The sequence below is a fragment of the Somniosus microcephalus genome, unplaced genomic scaffold (genome assembly GCF_052327205.1).
Source record: "Somniosus microcephalus isolate GS21.2 unplaced genomic scaffold, FLI_Smic_1.0 unresolved_chr3, whole genome shotgun sequence".
NCBI classification, from domain to species: domain Eukaryota; kingdom Metazoa; phylum Chordata; class Chondrichthyes; order Squaliformes; family Somniosidae; genus Somniosus; species Somniosus microcephalus.
This window is the reverse complement of record NW_028225181.1, coordinates 17,724,968-17,744,015: the sequence shown is the minus strand read 5'-3', so window position 1 is coordinate 17,744,015 and position 19,048 is coordinate 17,724,968. Positions and strand designations below refer to the sequence as shown.

At 51.9% G+C, this 19,048-nt stretch overlaps 1 protein-coding gene across 1 annotated transcript; it reads right to left on the bottom strand.

Annotated features, from left to right (window-relative positions):
• Positions 1-2,524: 2,524 nt before the first annotated feature.
• Positions 2,525-16,610, bottom strand: LOC147091253 (protein Aster-B-like). The gene is made up of 4 exons (XM_085976492.1): positions 16,245-16,610; positions 14,720-14,740; positions 12,421-12,505; positions 2,525-2,779 (listed from the first exon to the last, which is right to left on the bottom strand). Exons 1-4 carry the CDS (start codon positions 16,608-16,610, stop codon positions 2,772-2,774), a joined length of 480 nt encoding a protein of 159 aa, XP_085832618.1. The 3' UTR covers positions 2,525-2,771.
• Positions 16,611-19,048: the final 2,438 nt, after the last annotated feature.

Genomic DNA, 19,048 nt, shown 5'->3' with positions numbered 1-19,048 from the left:
GAGCACAGCTGTCATCATGGGTGACTTTAATTTACATATTGATTGGACTAACCAAATTAGTAAAAATTCTGAGGAGGAGGAATTCCTGGAATGTTTTCGGGACGGTTATCTGGACCAATATGTCGAGGAGCCGACTCGAGATCAGGCCATTTTAGACTGGGTATTGTGCAATGAGAAGGGACTTATCAGCAATCTTCTTGTACGAGGCCCCTTGGGTCAGAGCGATCATAATATGATCGAGCTCTCAGTCGAGATGGAGAGTGAGGAAATTGAATCAGAGACTAAGGTCCAGAACTTAAATAAAGGGAATTACGAGGGTATGAGACGGGAATTGGGTAAGATTGATTGGGTGGTGTTTCTGGGGGGATTGACAGTGGATAGACAATGGCAAGCATTCAAAGATAGAATGGAAGAATTCCAGAACATGTTTATACCGGTTTGGCATAAAAATAAACCTAAAAAGGTGACTCAACCGTGGATAACGAGGGAAATTAGGGACAGCATAAAATCAAAAAAAAGGGCATATCAACTGGCAAAAAAAAGCACCAGACCGGAAGATTGGGGGCAGTACAGGATACAGCAAAAGAGGACAAAGGGATTAATCAGGAAGGGGAAAATAGAATACGAAAGTAAACTTGCAGCAAACATAAAGACAGACTGCAAAAGCTTTTATCGGTATATCAGGAGGAAAAGACTGGTAAAATCCCAAGTCGGTCCCTTGCAGTCCGATTCGGGAGAATATATAATGGAGAATAAGGAAATGGCTGACCAATTAAACTCATACTATGGTTCTATATTCACAAAGGAGGACACAAATAACCTCCCAGGAATATCGGCAAACATGGGGACTAATGAGAGGGAGGAGCTGACAGAAATTAGTATCTCTAGGGATATGGTGTTGGGTAAGTTGAGGGGACTGAAGGCCGACAAATCCCCGGGGCCTGATAAACTACATCCTAGGGTACTTAAGGAGGTGGCCCTGGAGATAGCAGATGCTCTAAGGATCATCTTCCGGAACTCCATTGACTCGGGAACAGTACCCGTGGATTGGAGGGTAGCTAATGTTACCCCAATATTTAAAAAGGGGGGTAGAGAGAAAGCAGGGAATTATAGACCAGTAAGCCTTACATCGGTTGTGGGTAAAATGCTAGAGTCCATTATTAAGGATAAAATAGCGGAGCACTTGACAAATGGGGAAAGGATCGGACAGAGTCAACATGGATTTACAAAGGGTAAATCGTGTTTGACTAATCTGCTGGAATTTTTTGAGGAAGTAACTGGTAAAATAGATGGGGGAGAGCCAGTGGATGTGGTGTACCTTGACTTCCAGAAAGCCTTCGATAAGGTTCCACACAAAAGATTATCATGCAAAATTAAGGCTCATGGAATTGGGGGCAAAGTATTAACGTGGATAGAGAACTGGCTGGCGGATAGAAAACAGAGAGTTGGAATAAACGGCTCGTTTTCGGAGTGGCAGGCAGTGACCAGCGGGGTGCCGCAAGGATCTGTCCTGGGACCCCAGCTGTTCACAATATATATAAATGATCTGGATCAGGGAATTGGATGCAATATTTCCAAATTCGCTGACGACACTAAACTAGGAGGAGGGGTGGGCTCTGATGAGGATGTCAGGAGGCTACAGTGCGATTTGGACAGGTTGGGGGAATGGGCGGATACGTGGCAGATGCACTATAATGTGGATAAATGCGAGGTTATCCACTTTGGGGGTAAAAACAGGAGGGTAGATTATTATCTAAATGGCAATAGATTGGGAGATGGGGAAGTGCAGAGGGACCTGGGTGTTCTTGTGCACCAGTCACTGAAGGAGAGCATGCAGGTGCAACAGGCGATTAAGAAGGCAAATGGTATGTTGGCCTTCATATCAAGGGGGTTCGAGTATAGGAATAGGGATACCTTACTACAGCTGTACAAAGTGCTGGTGAGACCGCATCTGGAGTAATGTGTACAGTTTTGGTCGCCCCATCTGCGGAAGGATGTTCTTGCCATGGAAAGAGTGCAACGGCGATTCACCAGGCTGATACCTGGAATGGCGGGAATGACCTACGAAGAGAGATTAAATAGTTTGGGCTTGTACTCACTGGAGTTTAGAAGATTGAGAGGGGATCTCATCGAAACATATAAAATTATGGCAGGCCTGGACAGGCTGAATTCAGAGAGAATGTTTCCAATGGCCGGGGAGCACAGAACCAGGGGCCACAGTCTAAAAATAGCGGGCAAATCATTTAAAACAGAGATGAGGAAGAATTTCTTCACTCAAAGAGTGGTGAGCCTGTGGAATTCCCTGCCACAGAGGGCTGTGAAGGCTAATTCAATAAATATTTTCAAGAGAGAATTGGATATATTTCTGAAGGCTAAGGGGATTAAGGGTTACGGAGAAAAGGCGGGGACGGGGTACTGAACTGGTAAGATCAGCCATGATCTCATTGAATGGCGGAGCAGGCTCGAAGGGCCGAATGGCCTACTCCTGTTCCTATCTCTATGTATCTATGTATCTATGCATCAGCGAAGTACATCATCTCGCCAGTATCCATCCACCTCCTTGAGATATAGTGCAGTGTCATGAGCAGTTTGTCCTGACAGAGGTGGGAGATTCAGGCTAGCTGAGCTGCTTAGGTCTAACGTCATTCCCCATTGATGGTCTCCTTCTCCGTCAAGTCCCAGCTATCACTCAAATGGTTCACAATCTCCCAACTTCCCGAAGAATCCATTTGATGCCTTCGAGAAACCCGACAAGAGACTCTGCATCAGTATCATGTGCCTAATCAAATAAATAACCGGAAATGGAGGGAGCTGTTAGTTCACACACACTGACGACAAAGGTACACTCATCTAACCTGTTGACAATCTGCATTATTTGGAGCTTGCCGGTGATAACTAGCTTTCTCCCCAGGTAACAGGAGCAGCAGACGGTTTAGAAGGCAAATGGTATGTTGGCCTTCATAGCAAGAAGGTTCGAGTACAGGAACAAGGATATCTTGCTGCAGTTGTACAGGGCCTTGGTGAGACCACATCTTGAGTATTGTGTGCAGTTTTGGTCGCCTTATCTGAGGAAGGATGTTCTTGCCATGGAGGGAGTTCAGCGAAGATTCACCAGGCTGATACCTGGGATGGCAGGAATGACGTATGAGGAGAGATTAGGTCGATTGGGCTTATACTCGCTGGAGTTTAGAAGAATGAGAGGGGATCCCATTGAAACTTATAAAATTCTGACAGGACTGGACAGACTAGATGCAGGAAGGATGTTCCCGAAGGCTGGGGAGTCCAAAAGGAAGGAATCACTGTAATACAGAGAAATGATATTGGGTCAAAAGATCAGGATAATGAAACAGTTTGGGTGGAGGTAAGGAATAATAAGGGGAAAAAAACACTAGTGGGCGTAGTCTATAGGCCTCCGAACAGTGCCAACTCTGTTGGACGGAGTATCAATCAGGAAATAGTTGAGGCTTGTAATAAGGGAACATCTATAATTATGGGGGATTTTAACTATCATATTAATTGGACAAATCAAATTGGGCAGGGCTGCCTTGAGGATGAGTTAATTGAGTGTATTAGGGATGGATTTCTTGAGCAGTATGTAACTGAACCGGCCAGGGGGCAAGCAACCTTAGATCTGGTCCTGTGTAACGAGACAGGATTAATTAAAAATGTCCTAGTAAAGGATCCCCTTGGACATAACATGGTTGAATTCCATATTCAATTCGAGGGTGAGAAGGTTAGATCTCAAACAAGCGTGCTAAGCTTGAATAAAGGAGACTATGAAGGTATGAGAGTGGAATTGAGTAGAGTGGATTGGGAAAATAGATTAAAGGGTAAGACGATACATGATCAGTGGTGTACATTTAAGGAGTTATTTTACAACTTCCAAAAAAAATATATTCCACTGAGAAGAAAAGGGTGTAAAAGAAAAGACAGCCATCCGTGGCTAAGTAAAGAAATTAAGGATAGTATTCGACTAAAAACAAGGGCATATAAGGTAGCCAAATCTAGTGGGAGGATAGAGGATTGGGAAAACTTTAAAAGAGAGCAAAAAATGACAAAAAGATTAAGAAAGGGAAGATAGATTATGAAAGTAAATTAGCAAAAAATATAAAAACAGATAGTAAGAGTTTTTATAGTTATATAAAAAGAAAAAGGGTGGCTAAAGTAAATGTTGGTCCCTTAGAGGATGAGACCGGGAAAATAATGGTGGGAAATATGGAGATGGCAAAAACACTGAATGAATATTTTATATCACTCTTTACAGTAGAAGACACTAAGAATATCCCAACACTGGACAAACAGGGGGCTAAAGGGGGGGAGGAGCTAAACACGATAAAAATCACTAAGGAAGTGGTACTCGGTAAAATAATGGGACTCAAGCCGGATAAATCACCTGGACCTGATGGCTTACATCCTAGGGTCTTGAGGGAAGTGGCGGTAGGGATTGTGGATGCATTGGTAATAATTTTCCAAAACTCCCTGGACTCGGCAAAGGTCCCGGCAGACTGGAAAACTGCTAATGTAACACCCTTATTTAAAAAGGGCAGTAGACAGAAGGCTGGAAACTATAGACCGGTTAGCCTAACATCTGTGGCAGTTAAAATTTTGGAGTCCATTATTAAGGAGACAGTAACAGGACATTTGGATAATCATAATTTAATAAGACAAAGTCAGCATGGTTTTATGAAGGGGAAGTCATGTTTGACAAATTTGCTGGAGTTCTTTGAGGAAGTAACATATAGGGTGGATAAAGGGGAACCAGTGGACGTAGTGTATTTAGACTTCCAAAAGGCATTTGATAAGGTGCCACACAAAAGATTATTGCTTAAGATAAAAAATCACGGGATTGGGGGTAATATTCTGGCATGGATAGAGGATTGGCTATCTAACAGAAGGCAGAGAGTTGGGATAAATGGTTCATTCTCAGACTGGCAATCAGTAACTAGTGGTGTTCCGCAGGGGTCAGTGCTGGGTCCCCAACTCTTTACAATCTATATTAACGATTTGGAGGAGGGGACCGAGTGTAACATATCAAAGTTTGCAGATGATACTAAGATGGGAGGGAAAGTAGTGAGTGAGGAGGACATAAAAAACCTGCAAGGGGACATAGACAGGCTAAGTAAGTGGGCAGAGATTTGGCAGATGGAATACAATACTGGAAAGTGTGAGGTTATGCACTTTGGCAGGAAAAATCATAGAGCAAGTTATTATCTTAATGGCAAGAAACTGGAAAGTACTGCAGTACAAAGGGATCTGGGGGTCCTGGTGCACAAAACTCAAAAAGTTAGTATGCAAGTGCAGCAGGTGATCAAGAAGGCCAATGGAATGTTGGCTTTTATTGCTAGGGGGATAGAATATAAAAACAGGGAGGTATTGCTGCAGTTATACAAGGTATTGGTGAGAGCGCACCTGGAATACTGCATCCAGTTTTGGTGTCCATACTTAAGAAAATACATACTTGCTCTCGAGGCAGGACAAAGAAGGTTCACTCGGTTAATCCCGGGGATGAGGGGGTGGACATATGAGGAGAGGTTGAGTAGATTGGGACTCTACTCATTGGAGTTCAGAAGAATGAGAGGCGATCTTATTGAAACATATAAGATTGTGAAGGGGCTTGATCGGGTGGATGCGGTGAGGATGTTTCCAATGATGGGTGAAACTAGAACTGGGGGCATAATCTTAGAATAAGGGGCTGCTCTTTCATAACTGAGATGAGGAGAAACATCTTCATTCACAGGGTAGTAGGTCTGTGGAATTTGCTGCCCCAGAAAGCTGTGGAAGCTACATCATTAAATACATTTAAAACAGAAATAGACAGTTTCCTCGAAGTAAAGGGAATTAGGGGTTATGGGGAGCGGGCAGGAAATTGGACATGAGTCTAGGTTCGGAATGGTCATGGCCCTGTGGGTGGCGGAGCGGGCCAGGGGCCGTGTAGCCTGGTTCTGCTCCTACTTCTTGTGTTCTAATTCTGTGTTAGTCCTTCAAGAGTAAATTGGGCCTGTTCCTGACTTGGGTGGAGATCACCTTTTACAGAAGGTAAGTACTGCAGGAAATACAGGGACAGAGTGATCTCCTGGACGAGTTTCGATCACCTAGATGGGTCGGAGAGGAATTTCCCAGATTTTTTCTCCCAAATTGGCCACTGGTTTTTTTTAATCTGGTTTTTCGCCTCTCCCGGGAGATCACATGGGTTCGGGTGGGATGGAGAGTGGAAGTAGATTTGAGGTTAGGATCAGATCAGCCATGATCTTATTGAATGGCGGAGCAGGCTCGAGGGGCCGACTGGCCTACTCCTGCTCCTATTTCTTATGTTCTGTTACTGGGGACATGGTTATAGAGGTCGGGAGTCCTGTTACTGGGGACATGGTTATAGGGGACGGGAGTCCTGTTACTGGGGACATGGTTATAGAGGACGGGAGTCCTGTTACTGGGGACATGGTTATAGAGGACGGGAGTCCTGTTACTGGGGACATGGTTATAGAGGACGGGAGTTCTGTTACTAGCGACATGGTTATAGAGGACGGATGTCCTGTTACTGGAGACATGTTTATAGAGGACGGGAGTCCTGTTTCTAGGGACATGGTTATAGAGGACAGGAGTCCTGTTATTTGGGACATGGTTATAGAGGAGGAGTGAACAGCCATTTAAAGTCAAGATTTAAAATCCCATCACGCCAGGGTGAATTCAGTGTCTGATAAATTGTGGGCAGGTAGCAGCAAATGCAACGAAGACCTTTGTTCAATTTGGGTTGCACCAGAATCATTCGGCTCCTTTTCTCACCAGATCCTTGATTTACACCTGACACAAGTCACAGGAGAGGTGAAAGTAGCTTCCGTCCACAGGCAGCTGTCGGACGAGTGAGCAACAAGGATCCCGAGCAGCGCTGGGCTCAACAGAGGTCAAAAGGAGCAACAAAAAACGGAATTTGATGCGGACGCATCCATCAGTACACTAAATACCGCGCACAGGAAAATATCAACCAATTGTAACATCACTCCCCACTCATGAAAGACAATTAATACATGTTATATCACACTGCAAACATCACCTAGCCCGAGTCTGTACCCCTGGGTCAGTATCTACAGTCAGCCTGAGTCTGTACCCCTGGGTCAGTATCTACAGTCAGCCCCAGCCTGTACCACTGGGTCAGTATCTACAGTCAGCCCCAGTCTGTACCCCTGGGTCAATATCTACAGTCAGCACCAGTCTGTACCCCTGGGTCAGTATCTACAGTCAGCCCCAGTCTGTACCCCTGGGTCAATATCTACAGTCAGCCCCAGCCTGTACCCCTGGGTCAGTATCTACAATCATCCCCAGCCTGTACCCCTGGGTCAGTATCTACAGTCAGCCCCAGTCTGTACCCCTGGGTCAATATCTACAGTCAGCTCCAGCCTGTACCCCTGGGTCAGTATCTACAGTCAGCCCCAGCCTGTACCCCTGGGTCAGTATCTACAATCAGCCCCAGCCTGTACCCCTGGGTCAGTATCTACAGTCAGCCCCAGTCTGTACCCCTGGGTCAGTATCTACAGTCAGCTCCAGCCTGTACACCTGGGTCAGTATCTACAGTCAGCTCCAGTCTGTACCTCTGGGTCAGTATCTACAGTCAGCCCCAGCCTGTACCCCTGGGTCAGTATCTACAGTCAGCCCCAGTCTGTACCCCTGGGTCAGTATCTACAGTCAGCCCCAGCCTGTACCCCTGGGTCAGTATCTACAGTCAGCCCCAGTCTGTACCCCTGGGTCCGTATCTACAGTCAGCCCCAGTCTGTACCCCTGGGTCAGTATCTACAGTCAGCTCCAGCCTGTACCCCTGGGTCAGTATCTACAGTCAGCCCCAGTCTGTACCACTGGGTCAGTATCTACAGTCAGCTCCAGCCTGTACCCCTGGGTCAGTATCTACAGTCAGCCCCAGTCTGTACCCCTGGGTCAGTATCTACAGTCAGCCCCAGTCTGTGCCCCTGGGTCAATATCTACAGTCAGCCCCAGTCTGTACCCCTGGGTCAGTATCTACAGTCAGCCCGAGTCTGTACCCCTGGGTCAGTAGCTACAGTCAGCCCCAGTCTGTACCCCTGGGTCAGTATCTACAGTCAGCTCCAGCCTGTACCCCTGGGTCAGTATCTACAGTCAGCACCAGTCTGTACCCTTGGGTCAATATCTACAGTCAGCCCCAGCCTGTACCCCTGGGTCAGTATCTACAGTCAGCACCAGTCTGTACCCCTGGGTCAGTATCTACAGTCAGCCCCAGTCTGTACCCCTGGGTCAATATCTACAGTCAGCCCCAGCCTGTACCCCTGGGTCAGTATCTACAGTCAGCCCCAGTCTGTACCCCTGGGTCAGTATCTACAGTCAGCCCCAGTCTGTACCCCTGCGTCAGTATCTACAGTCAGCACCAGCCTGTACCCCTGGGTCAGTATCTACAGTCAGCCCCAGCCTGTACCCCTGGGTCAGTATCTACAGTCATCCCCAGTCTGTACCCCTGGGTCAGTATCTACAGTCAGCACCAGCCTGTACCCCTGGGTCAGTATCTACAGTCAGCCCCAGTCTGTACCCCTGGGTCAATATCTACAGTCAGCCCCAGTCTGTACCACTGGGTCAATATCTACAGTCAGCCCCAGTCTGTAACCCTGGTCAGTATCTACAGTCAGCTCCAGTCTGTACCTCTGGGTCAGTATCTACAGTCAGCCCCAGTCTGTACCCCTGGGTCAGTATCTACAGTCAGCCCCAGCCTGTACCCCTGGGTCAGTATCTACAGTCAGCCCCAGCCTGTACCCCTGGGTCAGAATCTACAGTCAGCCCCAGCCTGTACCCTTGGGTCAGTATCTACAGTCAGCTCCAGCCTGTACCCCTGGGTCAGTATCTACAGTCAGCCCCAGCCTGTACACCTGGGTCAGTATCTACAGTCAGCCCCAGTCTGTACCCCTGGGTCAGTATCTACAGTCAGCACCAGCCTGTACCCCAGGGTCAGTATCTACAGTCAGCCCCAGCCTGTACCCCTGGGTCAGTATCTACAGTCAGCCCCAGCCTGTACCCCTGGGTCAGTATCTAAAGTCAGCCCCAGTCTGTACCCCTGGGTCAATATCTACAGTCAGCCCCAGCCTGTACCCCTGGGTCAGTATCTACAATCAGCCCCAGCCTGTACCCCTGGGTCAGTATCTACAGTCAGCCCCAGTCTGTACCCCTGGGTCAATATCTACAGTCAGCTCCAGCCTGTACCCCTGGGTCAGTATCTACAGTCAGCCCCAGCCTGTACCCCTGGGTCAGTATCTACAATCAGCCCCAGCCTGTACCCCTGGGTCAGTATCTACAGTCAGCCCCAGTCTGTACCCCTGGGTCAGTATCTACAGTCAGCTCCAGCCTGTACACCTGGGTCAGTATCTACAGTCAGCTCCAGTCTGTACCCCTGGGTCAGTATCTACAGTCAGCCCCAGCCTGTACCCCTGGGTCAGTATCTACAGTCAGCCCCAGTCTGTACCCCTGTGTCAGTATCTACAGTCAGCCCCAGCCTGTACCCCTGGGTCAGTATCTACAGTCAGCCCCAGTCTGTACCCCTGGGTCCGTATCTACAGTCAGCCCCAGTCTGTACCCCTGGGTCAGTATCTACAGTCAGCTCCAGCCTGTACCCCTGGGTCAGTATCTACAGTCAGCCCCAGTCTGTACCACTGGGTCAGTATCTACAGTCAGCTCCAGCCTGTACCCCTGGGTCAGTATCTACAGTCAGCCCCAGTCTGTACCCCTGGGTCAGTATCTACAGTCAGCCCCAGTCTGTGCCCCTGGGTCAATATCTACAGTCAGCCCCAGTCTGTACCCCTGGGTCAGTATCTACAGTCAGCCCGAGTCTGTACCCCTGGGTCAGTAGCTACAGTCAGCCCCAGTCTGTACCCCTGGGTCAGTATCTACAGTCAGCTCCAGCCTGTACCACTGGGTCAGTATCTGCAGTCAGCACCAGTCTGTACCCTTGGGTCAGTATCTACAGTCAGCCCCAGCCTGTACCCCTGGGTCAGTATCTACAGTCAGCACCAGTCTGTACCCCTGGGTCAGTATCTACAGTCAGCCCCAGTCTGTACCCCTGGGTCAATATCTACAGTCAGCCCAGCCTGTACCCCTGGGTCAGTATCTACAGTCAGCCCCAGTCTGTACCCCTGGGTCAGTATCTACAGTCAGCCCCAGTCTGTACCCCTGCGTCAGTATCTACAGTCAGCACCAGCCTGTACCCCTGGGTCAGTATCTACAGTCAGCCCCAGCCTGTACCCCTGGGTCAGTATCTACAGTCATCCCCAGTCTGTACCCCTGGGTCAGTATCTACAGTCAGCACCAGCCTGTACCCCTGGGTCAGTATCTACAGTCAGCCCCAGTCTGTACCCCTGGGTCAATATCTACAGTCAGCCCCAGTCTGTACCACTGGGTCAATATCTACAGTCAGCCCCAGTCTGTACCCCTGGTCAGTATCTACAGTCAGCTCCAGTCTGTACCCCTGGGTCAGTATCTACAGTCAGCCCCAGTCTGTACCCCTGGGTCAGTATCTACAGTCAGCCCCAGCCTGTACCCCTGGGTCAGTATCTACAGTCAGCCCCAGCCTCTACCCCTGGGTCAGAATCTACAGTCAGCCCCAGCCTGTACCCTTGGGTCAGTATCTACAGTCAGCTCCAGCCTGTACCCCTGGGTCAGTATCTACAGTCAGCCCCAGCCTGTACACCTGGGTCAGTATCTACAGTCAGCCCCAGTCTGTACCCCTGGGTCAGTATCTACAGTCAGCACCAGCCTGTACCCCTGGGTCAGTATCTACAGTCAGCCCCAGCCTGTACCCCTGGGTCAGTATCTACAGTCAGCCCCAGCCTGTACCCCTGGGTCAGTATCTAAAGTCAGCCCCAGTCTGTACCCCTGGGTCAGTATCTACAGTCAGCACCAGTCTGTACCCCTGGGTCAGTATCTACAGTCAGCCCCAGCCTGTACCCCTGGGTCAGTATCTACAGTCAGCCCCAGTCTGTACCCCTGGGTCAATATCTACAGTCAGCCCCAGTCTGTACCCCTGGGTCAATATCTACAGTCAGCCCCAGCCTGTACCCCTGGGTCAGTATCTACAGTCAGCCCGAGTCTGTACCCCTGGGTCAGTATCTACAGTCAGCCCCAGTCTGTACCCCTGGGTCAGTATCTACAGTCAGCACCAGTCTGTACCCCTGGGTCAGTATCTACAGTCAGCCCCAGTCTGTACCCCTGGGTCAGTATCTACAGTCCGCCCCAGTCTGTACCCCTGGGTCAGTATCTACAGTCAGCCCCAGCCTGTACCCCTGGGTCAGTATCTACAGTCAGCCCCAGTCTGTACCCCTGGGTCAGTAACTACAGTCAGCCCCAGTCTGTACCCCTGGGTCAGTATCTACAGTCAGCCCCAGTCTGAACCCCTGGGTCAGTATTTACAGTTAGCCCCAGTCTGTACCCCTGGGTCAGTATCGACAGTCAGCCCCAGTCTGTACCCCTGGGTCAGTATCTACAGTCAGCCCCAGCCTGTACCCCTGGGTCAGTATCTACAGTCAGCCCCAGTCTGTACCTCTGGGTCAGTATCTACAGTCAGCTCCAGCCTGTACCCCTGGGTCAGTATCTACAGTCAGCTACAGCCTGTACCCCTGGGTCAGTATCTACAGTCAGCCCCAGCCTGTACCCTTCGGTCAGTATCTACAGTCAGCCCCAGCCTGTACCCCTGGGTCAATATCTACAGTCAGCCCCAGTCTGTACCCCTGGGTCTGTATCTACAGTCAGCCCCAGCCTGTACCCCGGGTCAGTATCTACAATCAGCCCCAGTCTGTAGCCCTGGGTCAGTATCTACAGTCAGCCCCAGTCTGTACCCCTGTGTCAGTATCTACAGTCAGCTCCAGTCTGTACCCCTGGGTCAGTATCTACAATCAGCCCCAGTCTGTACCCCTGGGTCAGTATCTACAGTCAGCACCAGCCTGTACCCCTGGGTCAGTATCTACAGTCAGCTCCAGCCTGTACCCCTGGGTCAGTATCTACAGTCAGCCCCAGTCTGTACCCCTGGGTCAGTATCTACAGTCAGCCCCAGTCTGTACCCCTGGGTCAATATCTACAGTCAGCCCGAGTCTGTACCCCTGCGTCAGTATCTACAGTCAGCCCCAGTCTGTACCCCTGGGTCAGTATCTACAGTCAGCTCCAGCCTGTACCCCTGGGTCAGTATCTACAGTCAGCCCCAGCCTGTACCCCTGTGTCAGTATCTACAGTCAGCCCCAGCCTGTACCCCTGGGTCAAAATCTACAGTCAGAACAAGTATTTCTGATGTCAACATTGAGGCTCACTGTTTCCCCCTCAAACAAAACGTGACTCTCATCAATACCCTACTGTCACTCGAACCTACACTCTGCCTCGCCCACCGCCGGCCCCGCCCAACACCCGCCTCACACCCACAATCGGCCTCACCCTCAATCAGTCGCTCTGAATCGGGCAGCTTCTTGAACAGTTTGTGAAAGTCTTCGTTCCGCTGTTTGTATGTGGGGCTCAACACCTGGAAGAAAGATACAATTTCTCCAGAGGAATATCTGGATCAAACACCGCTCTTCCTATCCAATCAACCTTATTACAAATACGTACACAGCTGTCAAGTCACTGAAATTGCAGGCTCTAAAATGGTTTCCATGCATCTTGCAATATGAAGGAGACACACAGTTCAATCCTTCTCCTTTTTGGAAAACTAATGGAATATGTAACAGAAATCAAAGCAAACCTCAGACTTAGCATGACTGAGCGACGTTAATTTAAGCAGGATGGCAATTAAAAGAAATGAACATCCAACTGGAGTCACGAGAAGCGCGATCACAGCACATTAACTGCAGTGACCATCTCTCAGCCCATCGGCCAGTTAGCGCACAAGATCCCACAAACAATATTCTGTTTTAGCGATGTTGATTGAGGGATAAATATTGGCCCCAGGACAACTGGACAACATCCTGCGCTTCTTCGAAATAGTGGCTGCGGGAACTTTTGCATCCACCTGAAATGGCAGGCGGGGCCCTCGTGTTAACGTCTCATCCGAAAGACTGCAACTCCGACAGTGCAGCACTCCCTCAGTGCAGCCCCTCCGACAGTGCGGCGCTCCCTCAGTACTGCGCTCCCTCAGTACTGCCCCTCCAACAGTGCGGCACTCCCTCAGTACTGCCCATCCGACAGTGCGGCGCTCCCTCAGTACTGCCCCTCCGACAGTGCGGCGCTCCCTCAGTACTGCGCTCCCTCAGTACTGCCCCTCCGACAGTGCGGCACTCCCTCAGTACTGCCCCCCCTCAGTACTGCCCCTCCGACAGTGCGGCGCTCCCTCAGTACTGCCCCTCCGACAGTGCGGCGCTCCCCCAGTACTGCCCCTCCAACAGTGCGGCTCTCCCTCAGTACTGCCCCTCCGACAGTGTGGCACTCCCTCAGTACTGAGCCTCCAACAGTGCGGCGCTCCCTCAGTACTGACCCTCCAACAGTGTGGCACTCCCTCAGTACCGCCCCTCCGACAGTGCGGCACTCCCTCAGTGCTGCCCCTCCGACAGTGCAGCGCTCCCTCAGTACTGCCCCTCCGACAGTGCAGTGCTCCCTCAGTACTGCCCCTCCGACAGTGCGCTGCTCCCTCAGTACTGCCCCTCCGACAGTGCAGCGCTCCCTCAGTACTGCCCCTCCGACAGTGCGGTGCTCCCTCAGTATTACCCCTCCGACAGTGCGGCACTCCCTCAGTACTGACCCTCCGACAGTGTGGCACTCCCTCAGTACCGCCCCTCCGACAGTGCGGCACTCCCTCAGTGCTGCCCCTCCATCAGTGCGGCGCTCCCTCAGTACTGCCCCTCCGACAGTGCGGTGCTCCCTCAATACTGCCCCTCCGACAGTGCAGCGCTCCCTCAGTGCTGCCCCTCCGACAGTGCGGTGCTCCCTCAGTGCTGCCCCTCCGACAGTGCGGTGCTCCCTCAGTACTGCCACTCCGACAGTGCAGCGCTCCCTCAGTACTACCCCTCCGACAGTGCGGCGCTCCCTCAGTACTGCCCCTCCGACAGTGCGGTCCTCCCTCAGTACTGCCCCTCCGACAGTGCGGCGCTCCCTCAGTACTACCCCTCCGACAGTGCAGTCCTCCCTCAGTACTGCACTTATTTACTCATCAATAAGTGATTAGCTGGGATCTACTCTTCTCTAATCAGATCTATATAAGGAAAGTGGAATGGTGCCTGGGCGTAGAGCCCAGCACACACCTATCGGGCCTGGGATTGTATCCAGTCTAGACCAAGAAAATTGCCCCTATTTATTTGGTATCCAGGAATCCCAAGGGAAATGAGATCCAGAGATTTCAGTATGGCTCTTTTTAGGCAAAAGTTCGAAGGCTCTGCCATTTCCTTTGGCAAGGCCCTCCTTGACTTGGGCTCTGCTGCTCTTCCTTCTGGCCAGTGCCAGCTTTAGATTTCACCCTCTGACCCATCGGACAATCTCAGCTCAGGGGCTCCCCGGTTCTCTAGATTCCATGCAGATGACGTGATGGATTCTCTCAAATGTGAGACACATTGATGAGAACATATGTCCAGAAAGGACAAGAAAGAGATACTGGCGTGTCTTGCAGCAGCATTAGTTAATCCCACCGTGACACACAATTCCACAGCAATGGTTCTCGAACTGTAATTTAACAATAGCACAAACCAACGCAAGGCAACACAGACATAAAACACAGAATTAAAAATCAAGAATTGCACTTTATACTCACGTTGTACCAGCTCTGCATTTTCTGGAAGATAAAAGAAAAGAAAATATAAATCTGTGATTGATAAGTGTTTAAGGAAGAGGGGAAAGGTTTGGATTACAGAGCAAATAGCAGGAGCGGGGAAAAGATGGGATTATAGATCAAATAGCAGGAGAGGGGAAAGGATTGGAGTCAAAAGCACGTAAATGGTAAAAAAAGTGAACAACTTCCTCACAAACATTATTGAACACAATGTGAGAAATGGCGCAGATGTGTCACACACCATCCTGTCTATATATCGCCATTCCTTTATCGTCGCTGGGTCGAAATCCTGGAACTCCCTCCCTAACAGCACTGTGGGAGCACCTTCACCACACGGACTGCAGCGGTTCAAGGCTGCGGCTCACCGCCACCTTCTCAAGGGGCAATTAGGGATGGGCAATAAATGCCGGCCTTGCCAGCGACACCTGCAACCCGGGTGTTAGATCAAGGTAATTTCAGTGGACCACACTGATCTGAGGTCAACACACCAAAATTAAAGTTTGCAAGTCCGGTGGTAATAAAGGGGGCGGGTACATCTGCTGCGGTATAAAGCCAGCCATTTTGAACATCCTTGTTAGTTGGATAAAGGAAGTCAAACAGTGTAAATCAAGTGATGCAATAAATCGACTATTTAAAACTTACCACCGGACTCGCAAACTTTAATTTTAGTGTGTTGACCTCAGATCAGTGTGGTCCACTGAAATTACCTTGATCTAACACCGGGAATTAATAAAAAATATCTGATTTACATAAGAAATATGAGCACAAGTCAGACATACAGCCCCTCGAGCCTGCTCCGCCATTCAATGAGATCACGGCTGATCATCGACCTCAACTCCACTTGGCCGCCCAATCCCCATATCCCTCGATTCCCCGAGAGTCCAACAATCTCTCGATCTCAGCCTTGAATATACTCAACGACTCAGCCTCCACAGCCCTCTGGGGCAGAGAATTCCAAAGATTCACCAAAGTCAAGAAATTTCTCAGCTCAGTCCTAAATAGCCGACCTCTTATCCCGAGACGATGACCCCTACTTCTAGACTGTCCAGCCAGGGGAAACAGCCTCTCATCATCTACCCTGTCAAGCCGTATAATAATTTTATATGTTTCAATGAGATCACCTTTCATTCTTCTAAACTCCAGAGAGTATCGGTCCAATCTACTCAATCTCTCCTCATAGGACAGTCCTCTCATCCCAGGAATCAGTCTAGTAGCCTCTTACTGTGTGTCCTGGATACACTTAGTACTTGTTAAGGTGCCTTCTACCTCTGCTAGGTAAAGATTACAACGAGAGAGGACAAAGAGAATCTTCTTCTGACTAATCAACAAGAATTTAAGAGATGCTGAGAGAATCTGCCGAGAGATGTGCCAAGCACCTTCTATAGCTGGTATTCCTTTTGGACTTCTGAGGGAGCTATTATTTGCTGCAAAGGACAATGTATTCAGAGTCTGAGACAGCTTTCCTGCCCAGTGCCGAGAGTAGGTGGTAAATACGCTGGCTTCTTACCCGCGAGTTCTTGCTGTTGCACCCGGGAGTGGAGTGGCTGTACTGGTTGCCACAGGACAACCTTTCTGAGGAGCTATCTGAACCCTTCTCCAGCACACTTTCCCCGTCCGTGGCCTTCGGGCAGAGCGGCAGCCGCTTGCGTAGCGCCGGCGAGCTGGTAGGAGTGCTCCTTGCGGAGTTACTGGCAGTGCAGCTGTGGAGAGAATGGGAACAGTTAACGGAGCTGGATTGCAGGAGGCAGAGCAACACACCAATATCCAAGAACCTCAGTCTCTCTGCACTCTCTGCACTCCTGTCCCAAACGGCAGATTCTTCCCTCTCCACCAGACCCCCGCCATCAACCTCTCCCTCTCTCCCCACCCCCATCAACCTCTCCCTCTCTCCCCACCCCCATCAACCTCTCCCTCTCTCCCCCCCACCCCATCAATCTCTCCCTCTCTCCCCCCACATCAACCTCTCCCTCTCTCCCCCCCATTAACCTCTCCCTCTCTCCCCCCATCAACCTCTCCCTCTCTCCCCCCCACCCCATCAACCTCTCCCTCTCTCCCCCCCACCCCCCATCAACCTCTCCCTCTCTCCCCCCATCAACCTCTCCCTCTCTCCCCCCCCCACCCCCCATCAACCTCTCCCTCTCTCCCCCCCACCCCCATCAACCTCTCCCTCTCTCCCCCCCATCAACCTCTCCCTCTCTCCCCCCCACCCCCCATCAACCTCTCCCTCTCTCCCCCATCAACCTCTCCCTCTCTCCCCCCCACCCCCATCAACCTCTCCCTCTCTCCCCCCCACCCCCATCAACCTCTCCCTCCTCCCTCTCTCCCCCCCATCAACCTCTCCCTCCTCCCTCTCTCCCCCCCATCAACCTCTCCCTCTCTCCCCTCCCCGCCCATCAACATCTCCCTCTCCCCCCCCCGCCCCCATCAACCTCTCCCTCTCTCCCCCCATCAACCTCTCCCTCTCTCCCCCCCACCCCCATCAACCTCTCCCTCTCTCCCCCCCACCCCCATCAGCCTCTCCCTCCTCCCTCTCTCCCCCCCATCAACCTCTCCCTCTCTCCCCCCCATCAACCTCTCCCTCTCTCCCCTCCCCGCCCATCAACCTCTCCCTCTCCGCCCCCACCCCCATCAACCTCTCCCTCTCTCCCCCCCATCAACCTCTCCCTCTCTCCCCCCCACCCCCATCAGCCTCTCCCTCTCTCCCCCCCACCCTCACCAACCTCTCCCTCTCTCCCCCCCACCCCCATCAACCTCTCCCTCCTCCCTCTCTCCCCCCATCAACCTCTCCCTCCTCCCTCTCTCCCCACCCCATCAACCTCTCCCTCTCTCCCCACCCCCATCAACCTCTCCCTCTCTCCCCACCCCCATCAACCTCTCCCTCTCTCCCCACCCCCATCAACCTCTCCCTCTCTCCCCCCCGCCCCCATCAACCTCTCCCTCCTCCCTCTCTCACCCCCATCAACCTCTCCCTCTCTCCCCACCCCCATCAACCTCTCCCCCTCTCCCCACCCCCATCAACCTCTCCCTCTCTCCCCCCCGCCCCCATCAACCTCTCCCTCCTCCCTCTCTCACCCCCCCATCAACCTCTCCCTCTCTCCCCACCCCCATCAACCTCTCCCTCTCTCCCCTCCCCCATCAACCTCTCCCTCTCTCCCCACCCCATCAACCTCTCCCTCTCCCCCCACCCCCATCAACCTCTCCGTCTCTCCCCCCCACAATCAACCTCTCCCTCTCTCCCCACCCCATCAACCTCTCCCTCTCTCCCCTCCCCGCCCATCAACCTCTCCCTCTCCCTCCCTCCCCCCATCATCCTCTCCCTCTCTCCCCCCCGCCCATCAACCTCTCCCTCTCTCCCCACCCCATCAATCTCTCCCTCTCTCCCCCCCCCGCCCATCAACCTCTCCCTCTCTCCCCACCCCATCAACCTCTCCCTCTCTACCCCCCCGCCCATCTACCTCTCCCTCTCCCCCCCACCCCATCAACCTCTCCCTCTCTCCCGCCCCCATCAACCTCTCCCTCTCTCCCCCCTGCCCATCAACCTCTCCCTCCCCCACCCCCATCAACCTCTCCCTCTCTCCCCCCCATCAACCTCTCCCTCTCCCCCCCATCAACCACTCCCTCTCTCCCCCCCATCAACCTCTCCCTCTCCCCCCCAATCAACCTCTCCCTCTCTCCCCTCCAATCAACCTCTCCCTCTCTCCCCCCCATCAATCTCTCCCTCTCTCCCCCCACATCAACCTCTCCCTCTCCCCCCCATCAACCTCTCCCTCTCTCCCCACCCATCAACCTCTCCCTCTCACCCCCAACAACCCTCCCTCTCCCCCCCATCAACCCTCCCTCTCTCCCCACCCATCAACCTCTCCCTCTCTCCCCCCAACAACCTCTCCCTCTCTCCCCACCCATCAACCTCTCCCTCTCTCCCCCCCATCAACCTCTCACTCTCACCCCCCAACAACCTCTCCCTCTCTACCCCCCCCATCAACCTCTCCATCTCTCCCCCCAACAACCTCTCCCTCTCTCCCCCCAACAACCTCTCCCTCTCTCCCCCCCATCAACCTCTCCCTCTCTCCCCACCCATCAACCTCTCCCTCTCTCCCCCCAACAACCTCTCCCTCTCTCCCCCCCCATCAACCCCTCCCTCTCTCCCCACCCATCAATCTCTCCCTCTCTCCCCCAACAACCTCTCCCTCTCTCCCCACCCATCAACCTCTCCCTCTCTCCCCCCCCATCAACCTCTCCCTCTCTCCCCCCAACAACCTCTCCCTCTCTCCCCCCCATCAACCTCTCCCTCTCTCCCCCCAACACCTCTCC